At 43.2% G+C, this 21929-nt stretch overlaps 1 protein-coding gene across 5 annotated transcripts in view; it reads left to right on the top strand.

The window, feature by feature from the left end:
• LOC140740157 (microfibril-associated glycoprotein 4-like) overlaps positions 1 to 21929 on the top strand; it is a 48532-nt gene that overhangs the window by 16923 nt on the left and 9680 nt on the right. For all 5 annotated transcript variants that reach the window (XR_012101805.1, XM_073069125.1, XM_073069126.1 and 2 more), the window contains exons 4-5: positions 13659 to 13755; positions 16863 to 17045. Coding sequence is in view for 4 of the 5 variants with exons in the window: in XM_073069125.1 (XP_072925226.1) it covers positions 13659 to 13755; positions 16863 to 17045 (280 nt within the window). In the remaining variant the exon portion in view is untranslated. The remainder of the gene's footprint in view (positions 1 to 13658; positions 13756 to 16862; positions 17046 to 21929) is intronic.

The raw sequence follows: 21929 nt of genomic DNA on the forward strand, positions 1-21929 counted from the left end.
TTTTGATCGCTGGTGGGATCACTCTGCTACAGAGAGGGGAGACTGCCTTTTGATCACTGTGGGATCGCTCTGCTGTCAGAGAGGGGAGACTGCCTTTTGATCGCTGGTGGGATCACTCTGCTGTCAGAGAGGGGAGACTGCCTTTTGATCGCTGTGGGATCACTCTGCTGTTAGAGAGGGGAGACTGCCTTTTGATTACTGTGGGATCGCTCTGCTACGGAGAGGGGAGACTGCCTTTTGATCGCTGGTGGGATCACTCTGCTGTCGGAGAGGGGAGACTGCCTTTTGATCACTGGTGGGATCACTCTGCTACGGAGAGGGGAGACTGCCTTTTGATCACTGGTGGGATCACTCTGCTATGGAGAGGGGAGACTGCCTTTTGGTCGCTGGTGGGATCCCTCTGCTGTCAGAGAGGGGAGACTGCCTTTTTTTTTCTTTTAATCTTTTTATTAGTATTAAAAATATTATGAACAAAATACAATCAAAATATTAATAATGGATTACAAACATATAAACTCCCATTACACATGAAGGAATACATAAACAATGAATACAGTATAAGTAAGCTTTCCCAAACATAAACCATATAGTATATATATGAACAAGGTAAGTCTAGATATTCCATAATATATAATATAAAAAAAGAGAAAATAAAATAGATCTATATATGAAAGTTAACTAATCTATTAATCTAATATCTAAGAAAAAAAAACAAAAAAGGAAGAAAAAACTAAAAAAAAATAAAAAAAAGAGAAGAAAAAAAAAGGGCTGTTCATAGTATCTCACAAGCATACATAAACATCAATGTCGTCAACTCCGATCCTCTCAACATACATACGATTAAAGCTGAAAAAACCAATAAGCCTGGCACAGGGCCATTACATCATATGAAAATATTGAATAAATGGTCTCCATATCTTTTCAAATTTAATAGAAGTATCAAATACAGCACTTCTAATTTTTTCTAAATTTAGACATAACATAGTTTGAGAAAGCCAATGAAATACTGTGGGAGGATTAATTTCCTTCCAATTCAACAAAATAGATCTTCTAGCCATCAAAGTGAGAAAAGCAATCATTCGACAGGCGGAAGGAGATAAGTGAAGTGAGCCCATCATCGGTAAACCAAAAATTGCGGTAATAGGATGGGGTTGTAAATCAATATTCAGTACCGCCGAAATAATATCAAAAATATCTTTCCAATATTTTTGCAAAATCGGACATGACCAAAACATATGAGTTAAAGACGCGATTTCTGATTGACATCCGTCACAAATAGGGTTTATATGAGAATAAAAATGAGCTAATTTATCCTTGGACATATGGGCCCTATGCACAACCTTAAATTGTATTAATGAATGTTTGGCACATATAGATGATGTATTAACTAATTGAAGAATTCTATCCCAATTCTCAATAGGAATAATAAGATTAAGCTCTCTTTCCCAATCATTTTTGGTCTTATCAAAGGGCACTGAACGTATCTTCATAATTATATTATAAAGTTTTGATATAAGCCCTTTTTGAAAAGGGTTTAATTCAAACAAACTCTCCAAAATATCTGAAGACACAAAATTTGGGAATGAAGGAAGTACCGTACTTAAAAAATGCCTAACCTGTAAGTATCTAAAAAAATGAAATCTAGGCAAATTATATTTATTTGCTAATTGCTCAAAAGACATAAAACAGTTGTCCAAAAATAAGTCAGAAAATCTTAATAATCCCTTAGTTTTCCAAGCCAAAAAAGCTTGATCTATAATTGAGGGGTGGAAAAAACAATTAGATACAATAGGACTATTTAACACGAATTGAGTCAACCCGAAAAATTTCCGAAATTGAAACCATATACGTAAGGTATATTTAACTATCGGGTTGTCGATTCGATTCGGCAATTTAGAAAGAGCAAAAGGGAGAGATGTCCCTAAAATAGAACCCAGAGCATAAGCAGATACCGATTTAGTTTCCAAACTCACCCAATGAGGGCCAAAAGGACCATCCCATTCTTTCAACCAACATATCAAATATCTAATATTAACTGCCCAATAGTAAAATCTGAAATTGGGTAATGCCAACCCACCATCCTTCCTTGTCTTCTGTAAGTATATTTTACCTAACCTGGGATTTTTATTCTGCCATATATATGAGGAAATTTTTGAATCAACATTAGTAAAAAAGGATTTCGGAATAAAAATTGGTACCGCTTGAAAAATATATAAAAATTTAGGTAAAATAACCATCTTAATAGCATTAATCCTACCTATCAGAGACAAAGATAATGGTGACCACTTAGTAAACAAGCCTTTAATCTGATCAATTAAGGGTAGAAAATTAAACCTAAATAATTCTTTATGGTTTTTTGTAATTTTAATCCCTAAGTAAGTAAAAGAGTCTTTAACTAATTTAAACGGTAAAATACCATAGTTTGGGACCTGTCTATTCAAAGGAAACAATTCACTCTTATTAAGATTTAACTTATACCCAGAAAACTCACTAAATTGAGCCAACAATGATAAGACTGCTGGAATAGATTTCTCAGGGTTAGAGATGAATAGGAGACTGCCTTTTGATCGCTGTGGGATCACTCTGCTGTCAGAGAGGGGAGACTGCCTTTTGATCGCTGTGGGATCACTCTGCTGTTAGAGAGGGGAGACTGCCTTTTGATCACTGGTGGGATCACTCTGCTGTCAGAGAGGGGAGACTGCCTTTTGATCACTGTGGGATCGCTCTGCTATGGAGAGGGGAGACTGCCTTTTGATCACTGTGGGATCACTCTGCTACGGAGAGGGGAGATTGCCTTTTGATCGCTGGTGGGATCGCTCTGCTGTCGGAGAGGGGAGACTGCCTTTTGATCGCTGGTGAGATCGCTCTGCTGTCAGAGAGGGGAGACTGCCTTTTGATCACTGGTGGGATCACTCTGCTGTCAGAGAGGGGAGACTGCCTTTTGATCACTGTGGGATCGCTCTGCTATGGAGAGGGGAGACTGCCTTTTGATCGCCGTGGGTTCACTCTGCTACGGAGAGGGGAGACTGCCTTTTGATCGCTGGTGGGATCGCTCTGCTGTCGGAGAGGGGAGACTGCCTTTTGATCGCTGGTGGGATCACTCTGCTGTCGGAGAGGGGAGACTGCCTTTTGATCACTGTGGGATCACTCTGCTGTCGGAGAGGGGAGAGGCTGCAGCAGTGCCCAGAGAATGTTACCCAGGTTGTCTGCATTTTGGGCATGGACTTGGACTAAAGACTTTGTTTAGTCTCAGCGATCAAAAGGCAGTCTCCCCTCTCCGTAGCAGAGTGATCTCACAGCGATCAAAAGGCAGTCTCCCCTCTCCGTAGCAGAGTGATCCCACAGTGATCAAAAGGCAGTCTCCCCTCTCCGACAGCAGAGTGATCCCATAGTGATCAAAAGGCAGTCTCCCCTCTCCGTAGCAGAGTGATCCCACCAGCGATCAAAAGGCAGTCTCCCCTCTCCGTAGCAGAGTGATCCCACAGTGATCAAAAGGCAGTCTCCCCTCTCCGACAGCAGAGTGATCCCATAGTGATCAAAAGGCAGTCTCCCCTCTCCGTAGCAGAGTGATCCCACCAGCGATCAAAAGGCAGTCTCCCCTCTCCGTAGCAGAGTGATCCCACAGTGATCAAAAGGCAGTCTCCCCTCTCCGACAGCAGAGTGATCCCATAGTGATCAAAAGGCAGTCTCCCCTCTCTAACAGCAGAGTGATCCCACCAGCGATCAAAAGGCAGTCTCCCCTCTCTGACAGCAGAGTGATCCCCCACCTGGCGCTCACCTTCTACATTTGCCCCGATGTTTCACTCTCCCTCGTCCATTTGATTGGTAAACAATGGAAACTTTAATCATGACACAGAGTCAAACACTGTGTCACACCCTATCCTGCAGCTTTCTCGCCAGGAGGTTCGTACCTCCCGGAATCCTCTCGGAGACTGCAGAGCACTGAAACTCCCAAAAGTTCTCCAAACTGAAATCCACAGGCTCCAGCAGTTGCAGAATCACATTCAAGACGAAAAACAGATGTAAAAGAAAATAAAAGAAGTGAAATATATGGTTTCATGATTTATCCAGAAGATCTCAACTGAAGTAGCGCGGTACACAGGTGCCATCTTGACCGGACGGTCTAGAAACTCATCCTTTAACTATGTATAAATACACCACGATAACAAGCCCTTCATCCCAATAGACCCACCACCTCAAATTACACCCATGTGAACAAGTAGCCTACTAACGCACATGTCCTTGGAACGTGGGAGGAAACCCACGCAGTGTCACGCGGAAAATGTAACACAGTGGCAGGAATTGAGCCCAGGTCATTGGCACTATAAATCTCACTCAAATGCCACAGGTAAAAGGTACAACCAACTGCAGTGCTTGTTATTGTTCTAACTCAGTTTACATCTGGGGATACACCTCATTATTATACAATAACTTTCTCAAATACCCGCATGTAAAATAAACTGTGGTGTTTGTTGTCATGTTGAGTCATTTGGTGGGGTGATCTCCTCTTCATTGGTTGGGCAGATTTGGTTAATGTGTACATGTGGAAATAAAGAAGTCTGATTTGAGCATAAAATTGATAACATCAGTCAGCATTTATGATGAGGAAAAAACAGTTAATATTTCTGGCCAATACCCTGCATCAGGACCCTAATGAAGGGTGCCAGGCTGGCAGGTCGACTCTTTATTCCTTTCATAGATTCTGCCTGACCTACTGCATTCTTTCAGCATTCTTAGTGGAGATGCACTCAATGGCCACTTTATCAGGTACCACCTGTATGTAATAAAGTAACTTCTGGTTGCACGTTCATGATCTTCTGTGGCTGATACCCATCCACTTCAAGATCTGAAGTGTTGTGTATTCATACATGCTCTTCTGCACGCCTCTGTTGTAACATGTGGTTATTTGAGTTATTGTCACCTTCCTGTCAGCTTGAGTCACTCTGGCCATTCTCCTCCATCCTCTCTTATTAAAAAATTGTTTTTGCCCACAGAACTGATGCTCACTGAATGCTTTTCTTTTGTTTTTCACACCATTTCCTGTAAACTGTAGAGACTGTTGTGTGTGTAAATCCCAGGTGATCAGCATTTCCTGAGATACTCAAACCCCCCCCCCCATCTGGCACCAACAATCATTCCACAGTCAAAGTCACTTAGATCACATTTCTTCCCCAATATTCTAATACTTGTTCTGCACAACAACTGAACCCCTTGATCATGTCTGTATGCTTTATGCATTGAGTTGCTGCCACATTAATGAGCAGGGGTACAAATTTTTCTAATAAAGTGGCCGCTGAGGACAATTCTGCCCCCTTTCATTTCTATGGCACCTTACACAGCCAGCTACTTCACTCCCAAAAAACGTACTTTCATTACAGTCAGTTGTTGTTAAAATAAAGCATTCTGAATTCTGTTATTGCTTTTCCATTTGTACTACATTGATGGAATCATGTTTGGAATGATTTTTTTGTACCTTGTGACAAGAATAAGCCTATTACCAGTTCTCATTTACCACGAGAACATCACTATGTTTCTTGCAGCCGAAGCAAGAAAACTTAGAAACATAGGACCTAAGACATACTTTGACCATCTTACTCTTCGGCCCTGGTCCACCATTCAATATTGATCATGCAAGTTCCTTCTTTCTCCTTTGTCTCTTGATCTCTTTAGCCCAAGAACTATAAGACCATAAGACATTCAGATTCAGTTTATTGTCATTTAGAAACCACAAATGCAATGCAGTTAAAAAATGAGACAACGTTCCTCCAGAATGATATCACAAAAGCATATGACAAAACAGACTACGCCAGAAAATCCACGTAATGTTTGGCAATCCCCAATCCAGAGTCCGGAGAGGCTGCTGCGTATTAATATCGCGCTACCGTCTTAGCGCGTCCCCCAGAAAGGAGCTCCAAATTCACCAGACAAACAAGACCAAAAACTAAAGCTACAAGACCTGCACAAAACCACATAGTTACAACATATAGTTACAACAGTGCAAACAATAGCATAATTGATTTAAAAAAAACAGACCATGGGCACAGTAAAAATAGTCCAAAGATGTTAAAGGACTATAAGTTCAAAAAATCACAGACGCAGCAGACAATGAAAGTTACGTCACACATAGGAGCAGAATTAAGCTGTTTGGCCCATTGAATCTGCTCTGCTATTCAATCATGGCTGATTGATTTTCCCTCTCAACTCCATTCTCATACCTTCTCTCCCATCTTTCGTTGACACTCTTACTAATTAGGAACCCTTCAACCTCCACTTTAAATATACCCAATGACTTGGCCTCCACAGCCATCTGTGGCAATCAATTGCACAGATTCACCACCTTCTGGCTGAAGAAATTCCTCCTCATTTCTATTTTAAAAGTACATTCTCCTATCCTGAAGCTGTGTGCTCCTACAGTCCCCCACCATAGGAAACAACATCTCCACATCCACTCTGTCCAGGCCTTTCAATATTCGATAGGTTTCAAAGAGATCCCTCCTCATTCTTCCAAACTCCAACAACTCTTGGCCCAGTGTTTTGCTTACTGTTGTGGGGGATGACCTCCCAGGGGAATGCCATGGAGACCAGGTTACTGGCACTGAGCATAGGTCTGTGGCGCAGAAGGGAAAGGGGGAGAAGAGGGGAGTGGTAGTGATAGGGGACAGACAGGAGGTTCTGTGGATGTGAATGGAACAACCGAATGGTATGTGGCCTCCCTGAAGCCAGGGTCAGGTACGTCTCAGCTCGCGTCCACAGCATTTTGGATAGAGAGAGAGAGAGCAGCCAGATGTCTTGGTACATATTGGACCTGATGACATAAGAAAGAAAAGTAACGAGGACCTGAAAGAGAATTTAGAAAGCTGAGAAGCAGGACCTCCCGGGTAGTAATTTCTGGATTGCTGCCTGTGCCACACGCCAGTGAGGGTAGACACAGGATGATGTGGCAGATAAATGTGTGGCTGAGAAACTGAGGCAGGGGGCAGGGCTTCAGGTTCTTGGATCATTAGGACCTCTTCTGGGGGAGGTATGACCTGTTCAAAAGTGACGGGTTGTACCTGAACCCGAGGGGGACCGGTATTCTCATGGGCAGGTTTGTTAGAGCTGTTGGGGAGAATTTAAACTAATTTGGCAGGGGGGGTGGGAACTGGAGTGAAGGGACTCAGGACAGGATGGATGGTAAAAAAAGCAAAGATTACGTGCAGTCAGAATGTCAGGAAGGGCAGGACACAATTGCAGCCAGCAGGGTGAGTATCAGTGCATTAGGATGCAGAATCAAAAAGGGTAGCACAGTATTCGAAGTGCTATATCTCAATGCACGGAGTATAAGAAGTAAGGTGGATGATCTTGTTGCACTATTACAGATTGTCAGGTATGATGTTCTGGTCATCACTGAATCGTGGCCAAAGGGTGGTTGTAGTTGGGAATATAATGTCCAGGGTTACAAGTTGTATCAGAGGGATAGGAAGGTAGGCAGAGGTGGTGGTGTGGGTCTGCTGGTGAAGAGTGGCATTAAATCAGTCGGAAGATGTGACATAGGATTGGAAGATGTTGAAACCTTGTGGGTTGAATTAAGAAACTGCAAGGGTAAAAGGACTCTGAAAGCAGTTAAAAACAGGCCTCCCATCAGTGGACCACAGATTACAATGGGAAAGGAAAAGGTGTATCAAATGGGCAGTGTTATGATACTCATGGGAGATCTCAACATGCAGGTCAATTGGGAAAATCAGATTGGTAATGGATCTCAAGAGAGTGAATTTGTTGAATGCCTATGAGATGGCTTTTTAGAGCAGTTTGTCATTGAGCCTGCTAGGGGATCAACTATATTCGATTAGGGGTTGTGTAATTAACTGTAGGTGATTAGGGAGCTTAAGGTAAAAGAACCCTTAGGAGACAGTGATCACAATATGATTCAGTTCAACTTGAAATTTGATAGGGAGAAAGTAAAGTCTGACGTAGCAGTATTTCAGTGGAGTAAAGGAAATTACAGTGGTATGAGAGAGGAATTGGTCAAAGTAAATTGGAAGGAGTTTCTGGCAGGGATGACAGCGGAGCAGCAATGGTGTGAGTTTCTGAGAAAAATGAGGAAGGTGCAGGATAAATGTATTCCAAAAGCAAAGAAATACTCAAATGCCAAAATAGTACAACTGTGGCTGACAAGGGAAGTCAAAGCCAATGTAAAAACAAAAGACAGAGCATACAGCAACGCAAAAATTAGTCGTAAGACAGAGGATTGGAAAGCTTTCAAAACCTTACAGAGAGCAACTAAAGGAATCATTAGGAGCGAAAAGTGGATAGTGAAAGCTTTTTCAAGTATGTAAAAAAATAAAAAAGAGATGAGAGTGGATATAGGACCATTAGAAAATGAGGCCGGAGAAATAATAATGGGGGCCAAGGAGATGGCAGATGAACTAATTGAGTATTTTGCATCGGTCTTCACTGTGGAAGACACTATCACTGTGCCAGCTGTTGAAGGGTGGGAGGGAAGAGAAGTGAGTGCAGTTACTATTACAAGGGAGAAGGTGCTCAAAAAGCTGAAAGACCTAAAGGTACATAAGTCAGCCGGACCAGATGAACTGCACCCTAGGGTTCTGAATGAGGTAGCAATCGAGATTGTGAAGGCATTAGTAATGATCTTTCAAAAATTATTTGACTCTGCCATGGTATCAGAGGACTGGAAAACTGCAAATGTCACTCCACTCTTTAAGAGATGAGGAAGGCAGTAGAAAGGAAATTACAGACCATTTAGCCTGACATCAGTGGTTGGGAAGATGTTGAAGTCAATTTTTAAGGAGATTTTGGAGTACTTGGTGACACACGACAAGATAGGACAAAGTGAACATGGTTTCCTTAAGGGAAAATCTTGCCTGCTGAACCTGTTGGAATTATTTGAGGAGATTACAAGTAGGATGGATAAAGGGCATGCAGTGGATGTTGTATATTTGGACTTTCAGAAGGCCTTCGACAATGTGCCACACATGAGGCTGCTTACCAAGTTAAGAGCCCATGGTATTACAGGAAAGTTACTGACATGGTTATAGCATTGGCTGATTGGTAGGAGTCAGCTTGTAGAAATACAAGGATCCTTTTCTGGTTGGCTGCCAGTGTCTAGTGGTGTTCTGCAGGGGTTGGTGTTGGGACCACTTCTTTTTATGCTGTCTATCAGTGACTTAGAAGATGGAATAGGTGGCTTTGTTGCCAAGTATGCAGATGATACAGAGACTGGTGGAGGGGCAGGTAGTGTTGAGGATACAGGTAGGATGCAGAAGGACTTAGACAAATTAGGAGAATGGGCAAGGAAGTGGCAAATGAGATACAATGTTGGAAAATGTATGGTTATGCACTTTGGTAGAAGAAATAAATGTGTAGACTATTTTCTAAATCGAGATAAAATCCAAAAATCTAGATGTAAGGTGACTTGGGAGTCCTTGTGCAGAACACCCTGACGGTTAACTTGCAGGTAGAGTCGTGGCGAGGAAGATAAATGCAATGTTAGCATTCATTTCAAGAGGTCTAGGATACAAGAGCAGGGATGTGATGCTGAGGCTTGATAAGGCGCTGGTGAGGCCTCACCTTGAGTATTGTTAACAGTTCTGGGCTCCTCATCTAAGAAAAGATGTGCTGGCATTGGAGAGTGTTCAGAGGAGATACACAAATATAATTTCAGGAATGTAAGGGAATATGAGAAACATTTAATAGCTGTGTGTCTATATTTACTGGAATTTAGAAGAATGAAGGAGGATCAAATGCGGAAAGACCTATACAGAGTAGATGTGGAAAGGTTGTTTCCCATGGTGGGGGAGTCTAGGACAAGAGGGCACAGCCTCAGGTTAGAGGGGCGTCCATTTAAAACAGAGATGCGGAGAAATTTCTTTAGTCAGGTGGTGGTGAATTTGTAGAATTTGTGAGCACAGGCAGCTGTGGAGGCCAGGTCATTGGGTGTATTTAAGACAGAGCTTGATAGGCTCTTGATTGGACATGGCTTTAAAAGTTATGGGGAGTGGGGCTGAGGAGGGGAAAAGAAGGATCAGACATGATTGAATGGTGGGACAGACTCCATGGCCAAATATCCTAATTCTATTCCTATGTCTTATTGTCTTACGGCCAGAGCCAACACACTTCATTTATTAACCCTTTCATTTCTGAGGTAATTCTTGTAAACTTCCTTTGGAATACTTCCAACGCCAGAATATCTTTTCTCAGATAAGGGGCCCAAAACTGCTCACAATACTCTAAATGCGACCTGACTAATGCCTTATAAAGTTTCAGCCTTACATCCTTGTTTTTGTATTCTAGTTCTCTTGAAATGAATGTTAACACTGCATTTGCCTTCCTTTCTGCAGCACAGCCTACAAGTTAACCTTGAGGAAACGCTACATGAAGACTCCCAAGTCTCTTTGCACCTCTGATTTCTGAATTTGTTCCCCACTTAGAAAGTAGTTATAACTAAGTCTAACTTCTTCCTGAATAAATTTAACAATTTTGCTTCTGTGCCACAGGGTGAAAGAGTTTCTCCTCTTCTCAGCCCTTCATGGCGTATACGTTATCCTTAGATGGTGTTTCTGGTGCATGGTCCCCATCTACTGGGGCCATCTTACCAGAGGCAGATTTAATATCACAGTCGTATGTCATGAAATGTATTGTTTTGTGACTGCAGTACATTGCAATACATAAAATAAAAAATATAAGTTACAATGTTATATACAAAAGAAATGAAATTAAATAAGTAATACCAAAAGAGATCTTCAGAGATGTTGACACCCAGGAATTTAAAACTGCTCCCCCTTTCCACTGCTGATCCCTTGATTAAAACTGATGTGTGTCTCCTCACTTCCCCTTTCCTGAAGTCTACAATCATTTCCTCGGCCTTGCTGACATTAAGTGCAAGGTTATTGTTGCGACACCACTCAACCAGCTGATTTATCTCACTCCTGTATGCCACCTAGTCACCACCTGAAGTTCTGCCAACAATAGTTGTGTCATTGGCAAATTTATGGATTATGTTTGAGCTGAGTCTAGCCACATAGTCATGGGTGTAGAGGGAGTAGAACAGTGGGCTAAGTAGGCATCCTTGAGGTGCACCAGTGTCGTTTGTCAGTGAGGAGGAAATGTTATTTCCGATCCCTGCAGACTAGTCTCCCAGAGACGTAGTCAAGGATTCAGTTGAAGAGGGAGGTACAGAAGCCCAGGTTTTGGAGTCTGTTGATTAGAACTGAGAGTATGATTGTGTTGAACGCTGAGCGGTAATCAATAAACAGCAGCCTGACGTGGGTATTGCTACTGTCCCGATGATCCAAGGATGAGTGGAGAGCCAGTAAGAATGTATCTGCTGTAGATTTTTTCTGGTAGGTCCATGTCCTTGCTTAGGCAGGAGTTCACTCTTGCCATGACTGACCTCTCAAAGTACTTTGTCACAGTAGATGTGAATGCAAGTGGGTGATAAGCTGAGGCAACTCACCCTATTCTTCTGGGGCACTGGTATGATTGTCACCCTTCTGAAGCAGGTGGGAACCTCCTACATAGTGGAAGATTGAAAATGTCCTTGAGCACTCATCCAGTTGGTTGGCACAGGCTCTCAGAGCCCTAACAGGTACACTATCAGGGCCCGACATCTTGCAAGGGTTCACCCTCTCAAGAGAGGTTCTGACATTGCCCTCTGAGACAGGGATCACAGGGTCACCAGGTGGCACAGGGATTTGTACAGATGTAGTTTTCTTCTCCCTTTCAAAGCATGCATAAAAGGCATTGAGCTCATCGAGGAGTGAGGCATCAAAGCCATTCAAGATGTTAAGCTTCGCTTTGTAGGAAGCAATGACTTGCAAGCCCCATTCCATCTGTATCCTCAGTCGGAGGTGTTTTCCCACTTTTAAAATAGTTTTCCATTGGTCGTAACTGGACTTCTTGTACAGTTCTTTAATACCACAGATCTAGCCCTCAACAGACTATGAATCTCCTGGTTCATCCATGGCTTTCAGTTTGGGTATGTCTGGAATGTCCTCGAAGGCACACATTCTTGATGAAGTCAGTGACAACTGTGGCATATTCATTCAGATTCAAAGCTGAACCCTTGAATACTGCCCAGTCCACAACTCAAAGCAGTCGTGTAAGCACTCCTCTGCCTCCCTTGACCATTCCTTGGTGCTTGTCACTGGCCCAGCTTTGTTAGAAATTTTGTCTATTCTAATTTTCCTAATCTCTAGTGAATGAGCCTAATTCACTGTCCTATCATCACAGAAATCAGAATAGTGGACCTTCACTAAATATTCTCCATAGGGAAGATATCCTTAGGTAAGACACGAAAACTGTACAACATACCTCTTCTCCCTGTATACGTGCAGCAATATATTCTGCTCCTGTTCTCTGGTTTCTTTGTTATGAAGATCAACCTTTATGCCTTTTCTAGATGCCAAAGTAAGACACAATGCCTGACCCATCATTCAAATATGCTTGTGGCTGACCTAAGCTGATTTCAATTCAGCTTCTGTACTGGCTCCTTGATATTTCAAAAATTTCTTTACCTCCACCTCAAGTTAACCCAATCATCTGGTCTGCACTTGGCACAAGCGTGGAAGATTCCAGAGATTGACTGGAATCTGAGAAAGTAAGTTTCCCCTCGGTTTTAAATGTCTGGCCCCATTGGCGCTGGGATTGTGGGACTGAGTTAAGAGATTTTAAGAGAGGGATTAGTTTTATTTGTCACATCACAATATATGGGGAAATGCATTGTTTATGACAAATCAATTCAGTGATGATTGCGCTGGGCATGCCAACGTAGCATACCCACGACTTTGGAATGTGGGAGGAAACCGGAGCACCCGGAGGAAACCCATGCAGTGACAGGGAGAGGAAAGGAGCTCCTTACAGGCCACAGCAGAATCGAACCCCCAATCTTACAGCTGGCTGCTGTGAAACTTTGTGCTCGCACCTCATTACTGTGATGTCCCAGTTCCAATGAGAGATTGGAAAGGCTGGGACTCTTTTCCCTGGAGCAAAGGAGGCTGAAGAGGGAGGGGCATAGATAAGGTGGATAGTCACAAATAGATGGGCCAAAGAGCCTGCTTCCAAGCTGTATAATTTGAAGACTCTATGACTCTAGTTTATTACTGACTCCAGCCACCCTCTTTGTGAAAAACTACCCTCTCAGATCCCCTCTAAATCCACTACCTCTAACCTTAAACCTGCAGTCTCTTGCCTTAGACACACCCAAGATAGGGTAACTATTTTTATCACTCAGCCTACCTATTCCCCTCATAATTTTATGTACCTCTCTCAGCAAGGTACTCCTTCAAGCAAAGCTCTATAGGAAGGGCTCTTGACAAGTTGTTGCAACACTTCTGTTCGGGTCTGGAAGTCGAGGCCTGGGATGAAGTCTGAAGTTGGAGGCCAAAGAATCCGGGAACAAGGACTGGAAGCCTCAGAGGCAGCCTGTCCTGTCTGGATGTGTGAGTGGGTGGGGGTGGGAGAGGGGGGCTTGCCTTGCTGTTGTGTTGTTCTGCTGAACATGGTAGGATTGCTCTGTAGGCGCCGGAATGTGCGGTGACACTTGCCCCCACCCCACGACTTCCTTGGGTTGCGTTGGTTGTTGACACAATCGATGCATTTCACTGTGCGTTTCAATGTACGTGTGATGAATAAACCTGAACCTTCAATCTTATGCTTACCAGGTGTTTCAGAGAAGAATGGATGGTTCTGTTGACTTCTACAGAGGATGGGACAACTACAAGCGAGGCTTCGGGACAGCGGACGGTGAATATTGGCTGGGTGAGCTGGACAGCCTGCAGACCGTTTGGTTCAATATACGGTGGGAAGTAGTGGCATCAGTGAACAGCCGGTGCCTTTCTTCCAGGGAGGAAGTGACCAATACAAGAAAGCATAATTAAAGCTTATTAGAGAAAAGTTTGGGGATATTTATTTATTTTTTATTTAGAGAAACAGTGCAGAATATGACCTTCCAGTCCATCAAGCCACTGCCCAGAGGCCCAAGGAGGCTTGATTTAACCATAATCTAATCAGGGGACAATTTACAATGACCAATTAACCTACCCAGTACATCTTTGGACTGTGGGAGGAAACTGGAGCCATTCAATAAGATCATGGCTGATCTGGCCGTGGACTCATTTCCACCTACCTGCCTTTACCCCATAACCCTTAATTCCTCTACTGTGCTAAAATCTATCCAACCTTGTCTTAAGTGTGTTTACCGAGGTAGCCTCCACTGCTTCCTATATTTATCCCTTTCATAATGTTATATGTTTCTATAAGATCTCCTCTCATCCTTCTGAATTCCTGCAAGTACAGTCCCAGGTGACTCAATCTCTCCTCATAATCTAAACCGCTCATCTCCGGAATCAACCTGGTGAACCTCCTCTGCACCACCTCCAAAGCCAGTATATCCTTCCTCAAGTAAGGAGACCAGAACTGCACACAGTACTCCAGATGCAACCTCGCCAGTTCTCTATTCAGTTGTAGCATAACCTCCCCGCTCTTAAATTGAATCCCTCTAGCAATGTAGGCCAACATTCCATTTGCCTTCTTGATAGCCTGCTGCAATTGCAAAACAACCTTTTGCGATTCATGCACAAGAACTCCCAAGTCTTTCTGCACAACAGCTTACTGCAATCTTTTACCATTCAAATAATAACCTGATCTTCCATTTTTCCTTCCTAAGTGGATGACTGTGCATTTACTAACATTGTACTCCGTTTGCCAGACCCTTGCCCACTCACTTAACCTATCCATATCTCTCTGCAGACTCTCCGTATCGTCTGCACAATTTGCTTTTCCTTACAGAGGATGTTGGGATTGAACTCTAAACTCCAAAGCCCCGAGCTGTTGAGCTAACCACTACCATGATGCCCAGAGGTACCTACACAGAGTCCTGAGATTCCTTTTGTTTTGCGGGCAATATGTACAAAGAAACATAATAGAATCACTGAAAAACTATCCGCAAAAATGGACAAATGACCAACGTGCAAAAGAAGACAAAATATGTAAATGCAAGAATACATTAATAAATGATAAATACTATTGAGAACAGGAGTTGTTGGGTCCTTGACCCTATAACTAATGCTGGAGGAACTCTTGGGTCGCATTTATGGAGGTGAATAAACAGTCGACATTTCATGCCAAGAACCCTTATCACTCCTTATGAAGAGTCTTGGACTGCAACAGTCAACTATTTATTCTCCTCCATTCATGCTGCTGAGTTCCTCCAGCATTTTGTATGTGTTACTCTGAATTTCCAGCATCTGCAGAACCTCTTGCGTTTAAGATGTCAGAGGTAGGTTTGTGACACAGAGAATCATAGCTGCCAGATATGGTGGTAGAGGCAGATACCTTAGGGATATTTAAGAGACTCCAGGATAGGCACACGGATGAAAGAAAAATGGAGGACCATGTCAGAGGGAAAGGTTCGATTGAGGTTGGAGTAGGTTAAAAGATCGACACAACATCGTGAGCCAAAGGGATTACTGTGCAGTACTGTTCTATGTATTAATTATTACATTAGAATTAATAATGCACTGTAGAGATTGCAGATATTGGAACCTGGAACAACAACCAAGATGCTGGAGGAACTTAATGGGCTGAGAAGCATCAGTGGGGAGGAGATGAGTTATGAACATTTGAATCAAAGCCCTTTATCAGGCCTGCACCAATGCCCCTTGACCTGCCAAGTTCCTCCAGCAGAATGTTTGCTAATAACACACTGTTATAAGGCCACAAGTACAAAAGACTCTAAGAGTTCACTTGGCTTTGTGACAAGTCTGGTTTTGGTACTTTGTAGCTCCACAACTTCAAGATATCAATGCTTCTCTGTGCCCAGGATTCAATGTTTTATCTCTTTAATCTCTCTATCCTTTAAAGCTCAAACCTCCCACAGCTTTATATTTGACCATTCAGATTGGTATCAAATAGGATTATCTACTATGTTTACAGTGTTCTATAAATAACAAGTACTACTGGATATTTGTCCTTTTGAAATTAGTCTGGGTTCTGCCAAAGGAGCTTCTTAATTCCTTTGACCATAAGCCAATTTTTATGTATCATGAGATTGCTTGTAGAAATCTATACTGACCAACCTGTACTGTGCAAACAGAGTTCTTTGCAGTCAGTAGCTCCTCGGTCACGTGTATATATAAAAGAAAATCCCTGGCTCTTTTGAAGAACATTCCTCTCCTGATGAATTTCTATTCCTCATTCCTCTCCTGAAGAACATTCCTCTTCTGTTGAACATTCCTTCCCTCTTGAATATCTATTCCTCATTCTTCTCCTGATGAATCATTACTCTCTTGAAGAACATTACCATCCCAATGAATATCAATTCTTCATTCAACTGCAGCATATGACAAGATTCAAGATTATTTATCATGTGTACAGTGAAATGTGTCATTTCTCTCTCTCTCTCTCTCTCTCTCCTCCATCTTTCTCCATCTCTATCTCTCCCCTTCTCTCTTCATCTCTGACTCCCTCTCTCTGTCTAAATATCTTTATCTTTCTCCCCATCTCTCTCTCTCATTCTCTCTTCCTCTCTCACTCTCCCTCTCCTCTCTCTATGTCTATATCTTGGACTGTATATCTCTATCACTGCCTATCTCGCCATCTCTTTATATATCTCTTTTTCTCCATATCTCTGTCTCTCCATCTTTGTTTCTCATTCCCCCTCACTCTCATTCATTTCTCTCTTCCTCTCTGTCTCTCTCTCTATCTGCCTATATCTTTATATATTATCACTCTCTCTCTCCCCTCCCTCCCTTCCTCCCTCCCTCTCTCTCTCTATCTCTCTGTCTCTGTCTCACTCCCTTGCTGCTCTCTCTCTCTTGGCTATGAACCTATAATAGACTTTTAACGTAAATCTTTATTGCTTGCAGGTCTGCAGAACATACATTTGTTAACAGCAAGGAGGAACTATGAGCTAAGAATTGACATGGAGGACTTTGAGAACCAGACTGTCCATGCCAAGTATAAGCAGTTTGCAGTGGCCCCCGATTCCATTCACGCTGAAGGAAATGGCTACACTCTCCTAGTTCAGGGATTCACTGATGGAGGAGCAGGTAAATCGCTTATTAAGCCAAGTCACTTTTTATTGTCATTTCGACCATAAACTGCTGGTACAGTAAAAATGAAACAACATTCCTCCAAGACCATGGTGCTACATGAAACAACACAAAACTACACTAGACTATGTGAGACAACTCAAGGCTACACTAGACTACATAAAACAATGCAAAAATTACACTAGACTACAGACCTACACAGGACTACATAAAGTGCACAAAACAGTGCAGGGCAAAACAATAATTACTAAACAAGACAATAGGCACAGTGGAGGACAAATTTCAATATAGTAATAAATGATGTAGATGTCAGTCTAGACTCTGGGTATTGAGGAGTCTGATGGCTTGGGGGAAGAAACTGTTGCACAGTCTGGTCATGAGAGCCCGAATGCTTCGGTACCTTTTGCCAGATGGCAGGAGGGAGAAGGGTTTGTGTGAGGGGTACGTGGGGTCCTTCACAATGCTGTTAGCTTTACGGGTGCAGCGTGTAGTGTAAACGTCCATAATGGCGGGAAGAGAGACCCCGATGATCTTCTCAGCTGACCTCACTATCCGCTGCAGGGTCTTGCGATCCGAGACGGTGCAATTCCCGAACCAGGCAGTGATGCAGCTGCTCAGGATGCTCTCAATACAACCCCTGTAGAATGTCCTATCCAATAAAACTCGATAATCCAGCACCCAATTGTTTGGAAATCCCAATCCCGACTCACTGATTACTGAACCACGGAGTCATACAGCGTGGAAGCAGGTTGTTTCCTGCTTATTCACTGATCTCATAAACTGTACGGGTTTCACTGGAAGGTTTGCTTTTCTACTGTGTAAAATGTACTGTCTATAGGTGCAATGAACAGACAGAAGAAACTGTAGATGCTGGAATCTGGGGCAACAAAAAATACCAAAACTCTTGGAGGAACTCAGCAGGTCAGACAGTATCTGTGGAAGGAAATGTGCAGTTGACATTTTGGGTCAAGTCAATTCACTTGGACTGAAAGAGTAGACGGGAGATAGCCAGTATAAAGAGGCAGGACTGTTACTACCCTGCTGTGTTTTTATATGCCTAGTTGCTGCCTAGAAAAGCTCCTCTCGCCGAGTCACTTGGGCACTTCATCATTTCCCATCACAGTCACCTTACGTTCCTGTGCCAGGTGCCCTTTATTAACATACAATCAGTCTATGTGTGGAAGCTAATCTAATGTATTGATGGCCACACTCAAACAGTTTTGTGTGTTTTTATGCTGCGTCAGATCCAGAGTAACAACCATTTTACTCTCCTTTACACTTGCATACTGGAGAATAAGAATAAACAGCCTTGATTCTTGAATCTTGTAAAGGGAAGGGTTGAAAGTACAGCTGGCAAGTGATAGGTGGATTCAGGTGAAGAGTTGGGGTAAGAAGGATTAAAGTTGTGATGGAAGCTGGAAGGTGATAGGTGGAGATGACAAATGGTGGAATCTGACAGGAGGGGAAGGTAAGATATGGATTTGATAGGTTTCAAAGGAACATTTCATGTCAGAGAAATGGATACAATATACATCCTGAAATGCTTTTTTTTCGCAACAAAACAGAGGAGTGATCCAAAGAATGAATGACAGTTAAATGTTAGAAACCCAAAGTTTCCCCCTGTTCCCCTCCCTCCCTCCCGCACGTAAGCAGCAGCAGGCAACAACCCCCCTCCCCCCACCAGCAAAAAAAAGCATCAGCACCCACCACCGAGCACTCAAGTGTGCAGCAAAGCAACAGCAAAGACACGGACGAGCAGTATTCCAAAGACTACACGTTCACCCGGTATTCGACATACCACAGGCTCTCTCTCTCCCCTCAGGGAGAAAGAGATGTCTCTGTTTCTCAGCAAGAGAGCAGACATAACAAACAATTTGCAGGTTTATGATGTTAAAAGGCCGGAGTATTGGTAGGGAGTAACATCTAAAAGTCTGGAATATCAACTAGACTGGCACCACCAACATTAATCACAAAATATTTTTTTTTATGTTTGCAAGACCCTGCTAAACATTACGAACTTAAAGTACTGTAGATCTACCCCATCAGCAAGTTGCTCGTTGACGGAGAAACTGAGGGAGCTGGACGATGTGAATAATGCTACTGCCTGTGTTAGAAAGTGTGAGGCCAGTGTGTAGTCTAACAGTGAGTGATTGTCTCAGTAGCTCTTCTTGTGATCGCAAGACTTTGTTGGACATTAGTAACGTGGAATGCTGCAAGTCCGATTCACTGTTTTACTGGCAAATGGAGGGGGGGGGGGGTGGCTGCGTGGCCCTGGTCGTAGCAAGGACTAGGCCTCTGACCAGGAGCCGCCTGTTTGCAGCACGAACACAAGACACAGTCAGTGTGGTGTGACGTCCGTGCTGGAGTTGGTGCTGACCTCCAGTGTTCACTCAGCAAAAGTCGAGATGTATTGTGTTCGACTGCAGACTGCTGCAACATTCCTGGACTCAGGGACTTGGACTATGTTTTTTTTGAGTGTGACTGTATTTTACAGCTGTATTATGTATACTATGTTTGCCTTGTGCTGTGAAAGACTGTTGGTACTGTGTTTTGTACCTTGGCCCTGGAGTAACACTGTTTCATTTGGCTGTATTTATGTATGGTTGAATGACAATTAAACAAACTTGTAACCAGATTACACAGCAAAACCCACATGGTTATAGGGACAGCATGCAAAAACCCACACAGAAAGCACCGAAAGTCACAGACAGACACTGTTCCTAGGAGCTGAGAGGAGGCATACTGTATAAGATTTAACTTTTGGTTTGCGTCATCAGGAAATAACTAATACTGTTGTAATGATACTGATAAATGTTTGATGCATCAGAGGAGTCGGTGTGCGCATGTGGTGTGCAGTCTAACAACGAATGATCATCTTAGCCGCTTTTCTTGGGAATGCAACACCCTGTTGGAGATTGTTAATGTGGAAAGCCGCTCGTCTGATTCACTGATTTATTGGAGGGCTGCAGGGATGGACAGCAGGGAGCTGTGTGGCCTCAGTCACAGCGAGGAATAGGCTTCAAGCTGCGGCATCACCTGCTTACAGCCGCCCAGCAGAGGGCATCAGAGTCCAAACTGGACTTGGGTTACGTCCACACTAGACCGGATAATTTTGAAAACGCCAGTTTCATGTAAAAACGATAGGCGTCCACACTAGGTGTTTTTAAAAATATCTCTGTCCACATTAAAATGGATATTTGGGCGAATCTCCTCCTCCTGGGCATGTGCAGGACACAACTACAGAAAAGAACTGAAGAGGAAGCGGTTTACTATTTCCGTTTCCGCTGCGGTGTTGTTCTATTGCGTTCATGAAAACCATGAAATTCTGCGCTGCTGCCGTTACCATCTGTTCCGGCACGTCATGACAGCGTTTTCAGATTTCTCCAGTTACCCCGTCTACACTGCTCTGCCCAAGCGGCATTTTCAAAATTACACACTCTGGAGAGCGTTTCTGAAAATCTCCATTTTCAGGGAACGGAAACGCCATTTTAGTGTGGACGGAGGGTAAAAACGAAGAGAAAAAGCTTCGGCTACGGATTTATCCAGTGTAGTGTGGACATAGCCTTAGTGTGGCATGGTGTCCATGCTGGACTCAGTACTGCCCCCCCTGTGTTCACTTGGCAGAAGACAAGCTGTATTGTGTTTGACTGCAAACCGCTGCCACTTTCATGGACATTGTGTGACTGTATTTTACTGATTTCTTTCATGTGCTATTTGTGCCTTGTGCTCTGTGTGACTTGGCGCTGTGTTTTGCACCTTACCCTGGAGAAACACTGTTTCGTTTGGTCGTATTCAATGGCATTCATGTATGGTTGAATGACAATTAAACTTGAACTTGGATTTAATAGATTATCAGAGATCAATATCATTATCTTGTTCACATTGACAAGGTTACTCAGTGGGTAACTGAAAGGTCACGTGTTCAAATTCTGCTCCAGACATTTGACCACACATGCCAGGGTGGATGTGTAGCTTTTTTAGATAAGATATTAAACCGTAAACCATATGGGGGGTGTGGGGAAACTTCTTTACCAAAGGAGGCTCTTTCCCTCTGCTGGCCTGCAGGTCACCCTTGGGCAAAGTGTAGCAACACCCCCCCCCCCCACCCCCTGATCAGGGTCATGTGAAGCCACAGGAACAGATGGTGGATGGTCATATGAGAAGCTGGTGCGTATCACAAGTCCCGGTGATGCACCACTGACACCAGGCTCTGAAGAGTATTGATAACGGCTGGGGTAACCCGTCTTGTAAAGATACTACCCAGAGGAAGACAATGGCAAACCACTTCTGTAGAAAAGAACAATCATGGCCACATAACCGCCCACGTCATATGACATGGCGCATAATGAACAAATGAACTAAACCAATGGTCTCTCAAACGCCTAGTGCAATATTTTGTATTTATGCAAACTCTGTGGAATTCACTACCAGATTCAATGAGGAAATTGGTACATTTTTGAAGGGTCGAGGTCTATGGGGAACTGGCACAGTGGAGAAGGTGAGGTCTGAGGCAGATCAGCTATGATCATATTGAATGGTGGGCTAGGTTTGATGGCCCAAGTGTCCCTCTCCTGCCCCCTTTTTCTTGTCAGATCAGGTAGATGCTGCGAAGAGAGCATAGCATGGAATACAACAGAGTCTGTAGAGAGATGTTTCAGCCACGACTGGAGTATTGTTCTAGAGAGTGGGCTAGGAGAAGGTTGAAGCAGGATGTTGAGAGTGAATTATTCCTGGATTGCACAATTACAGCTTATCTGCGTCATTCCAGAGATTTTCAGATGTTTTATTTTTTAATTTGCTTTTGGATCTACCACGTGAGTCATAAAGTTAGTGTAAACCCCAGGAAACACTCAGCAGGTGAGGCAGCATCTGAGGAGAGAG

This window comes from Hemitrygon akajei, chromosome 16 (assembly GCF_048418815.1).
Source record: "Hemitrygon akajei chromosome 16, sHemAka1.3, whole genome shotgun sequence".
Taxonomy (NCBI): domain Eukaryota; kingdom Metazoa; phylum Chordata; class Chondrichthyes; order Myliobatiformes; family Dasyatidae; genus Hemitrygon; species Hemitrygon akajei.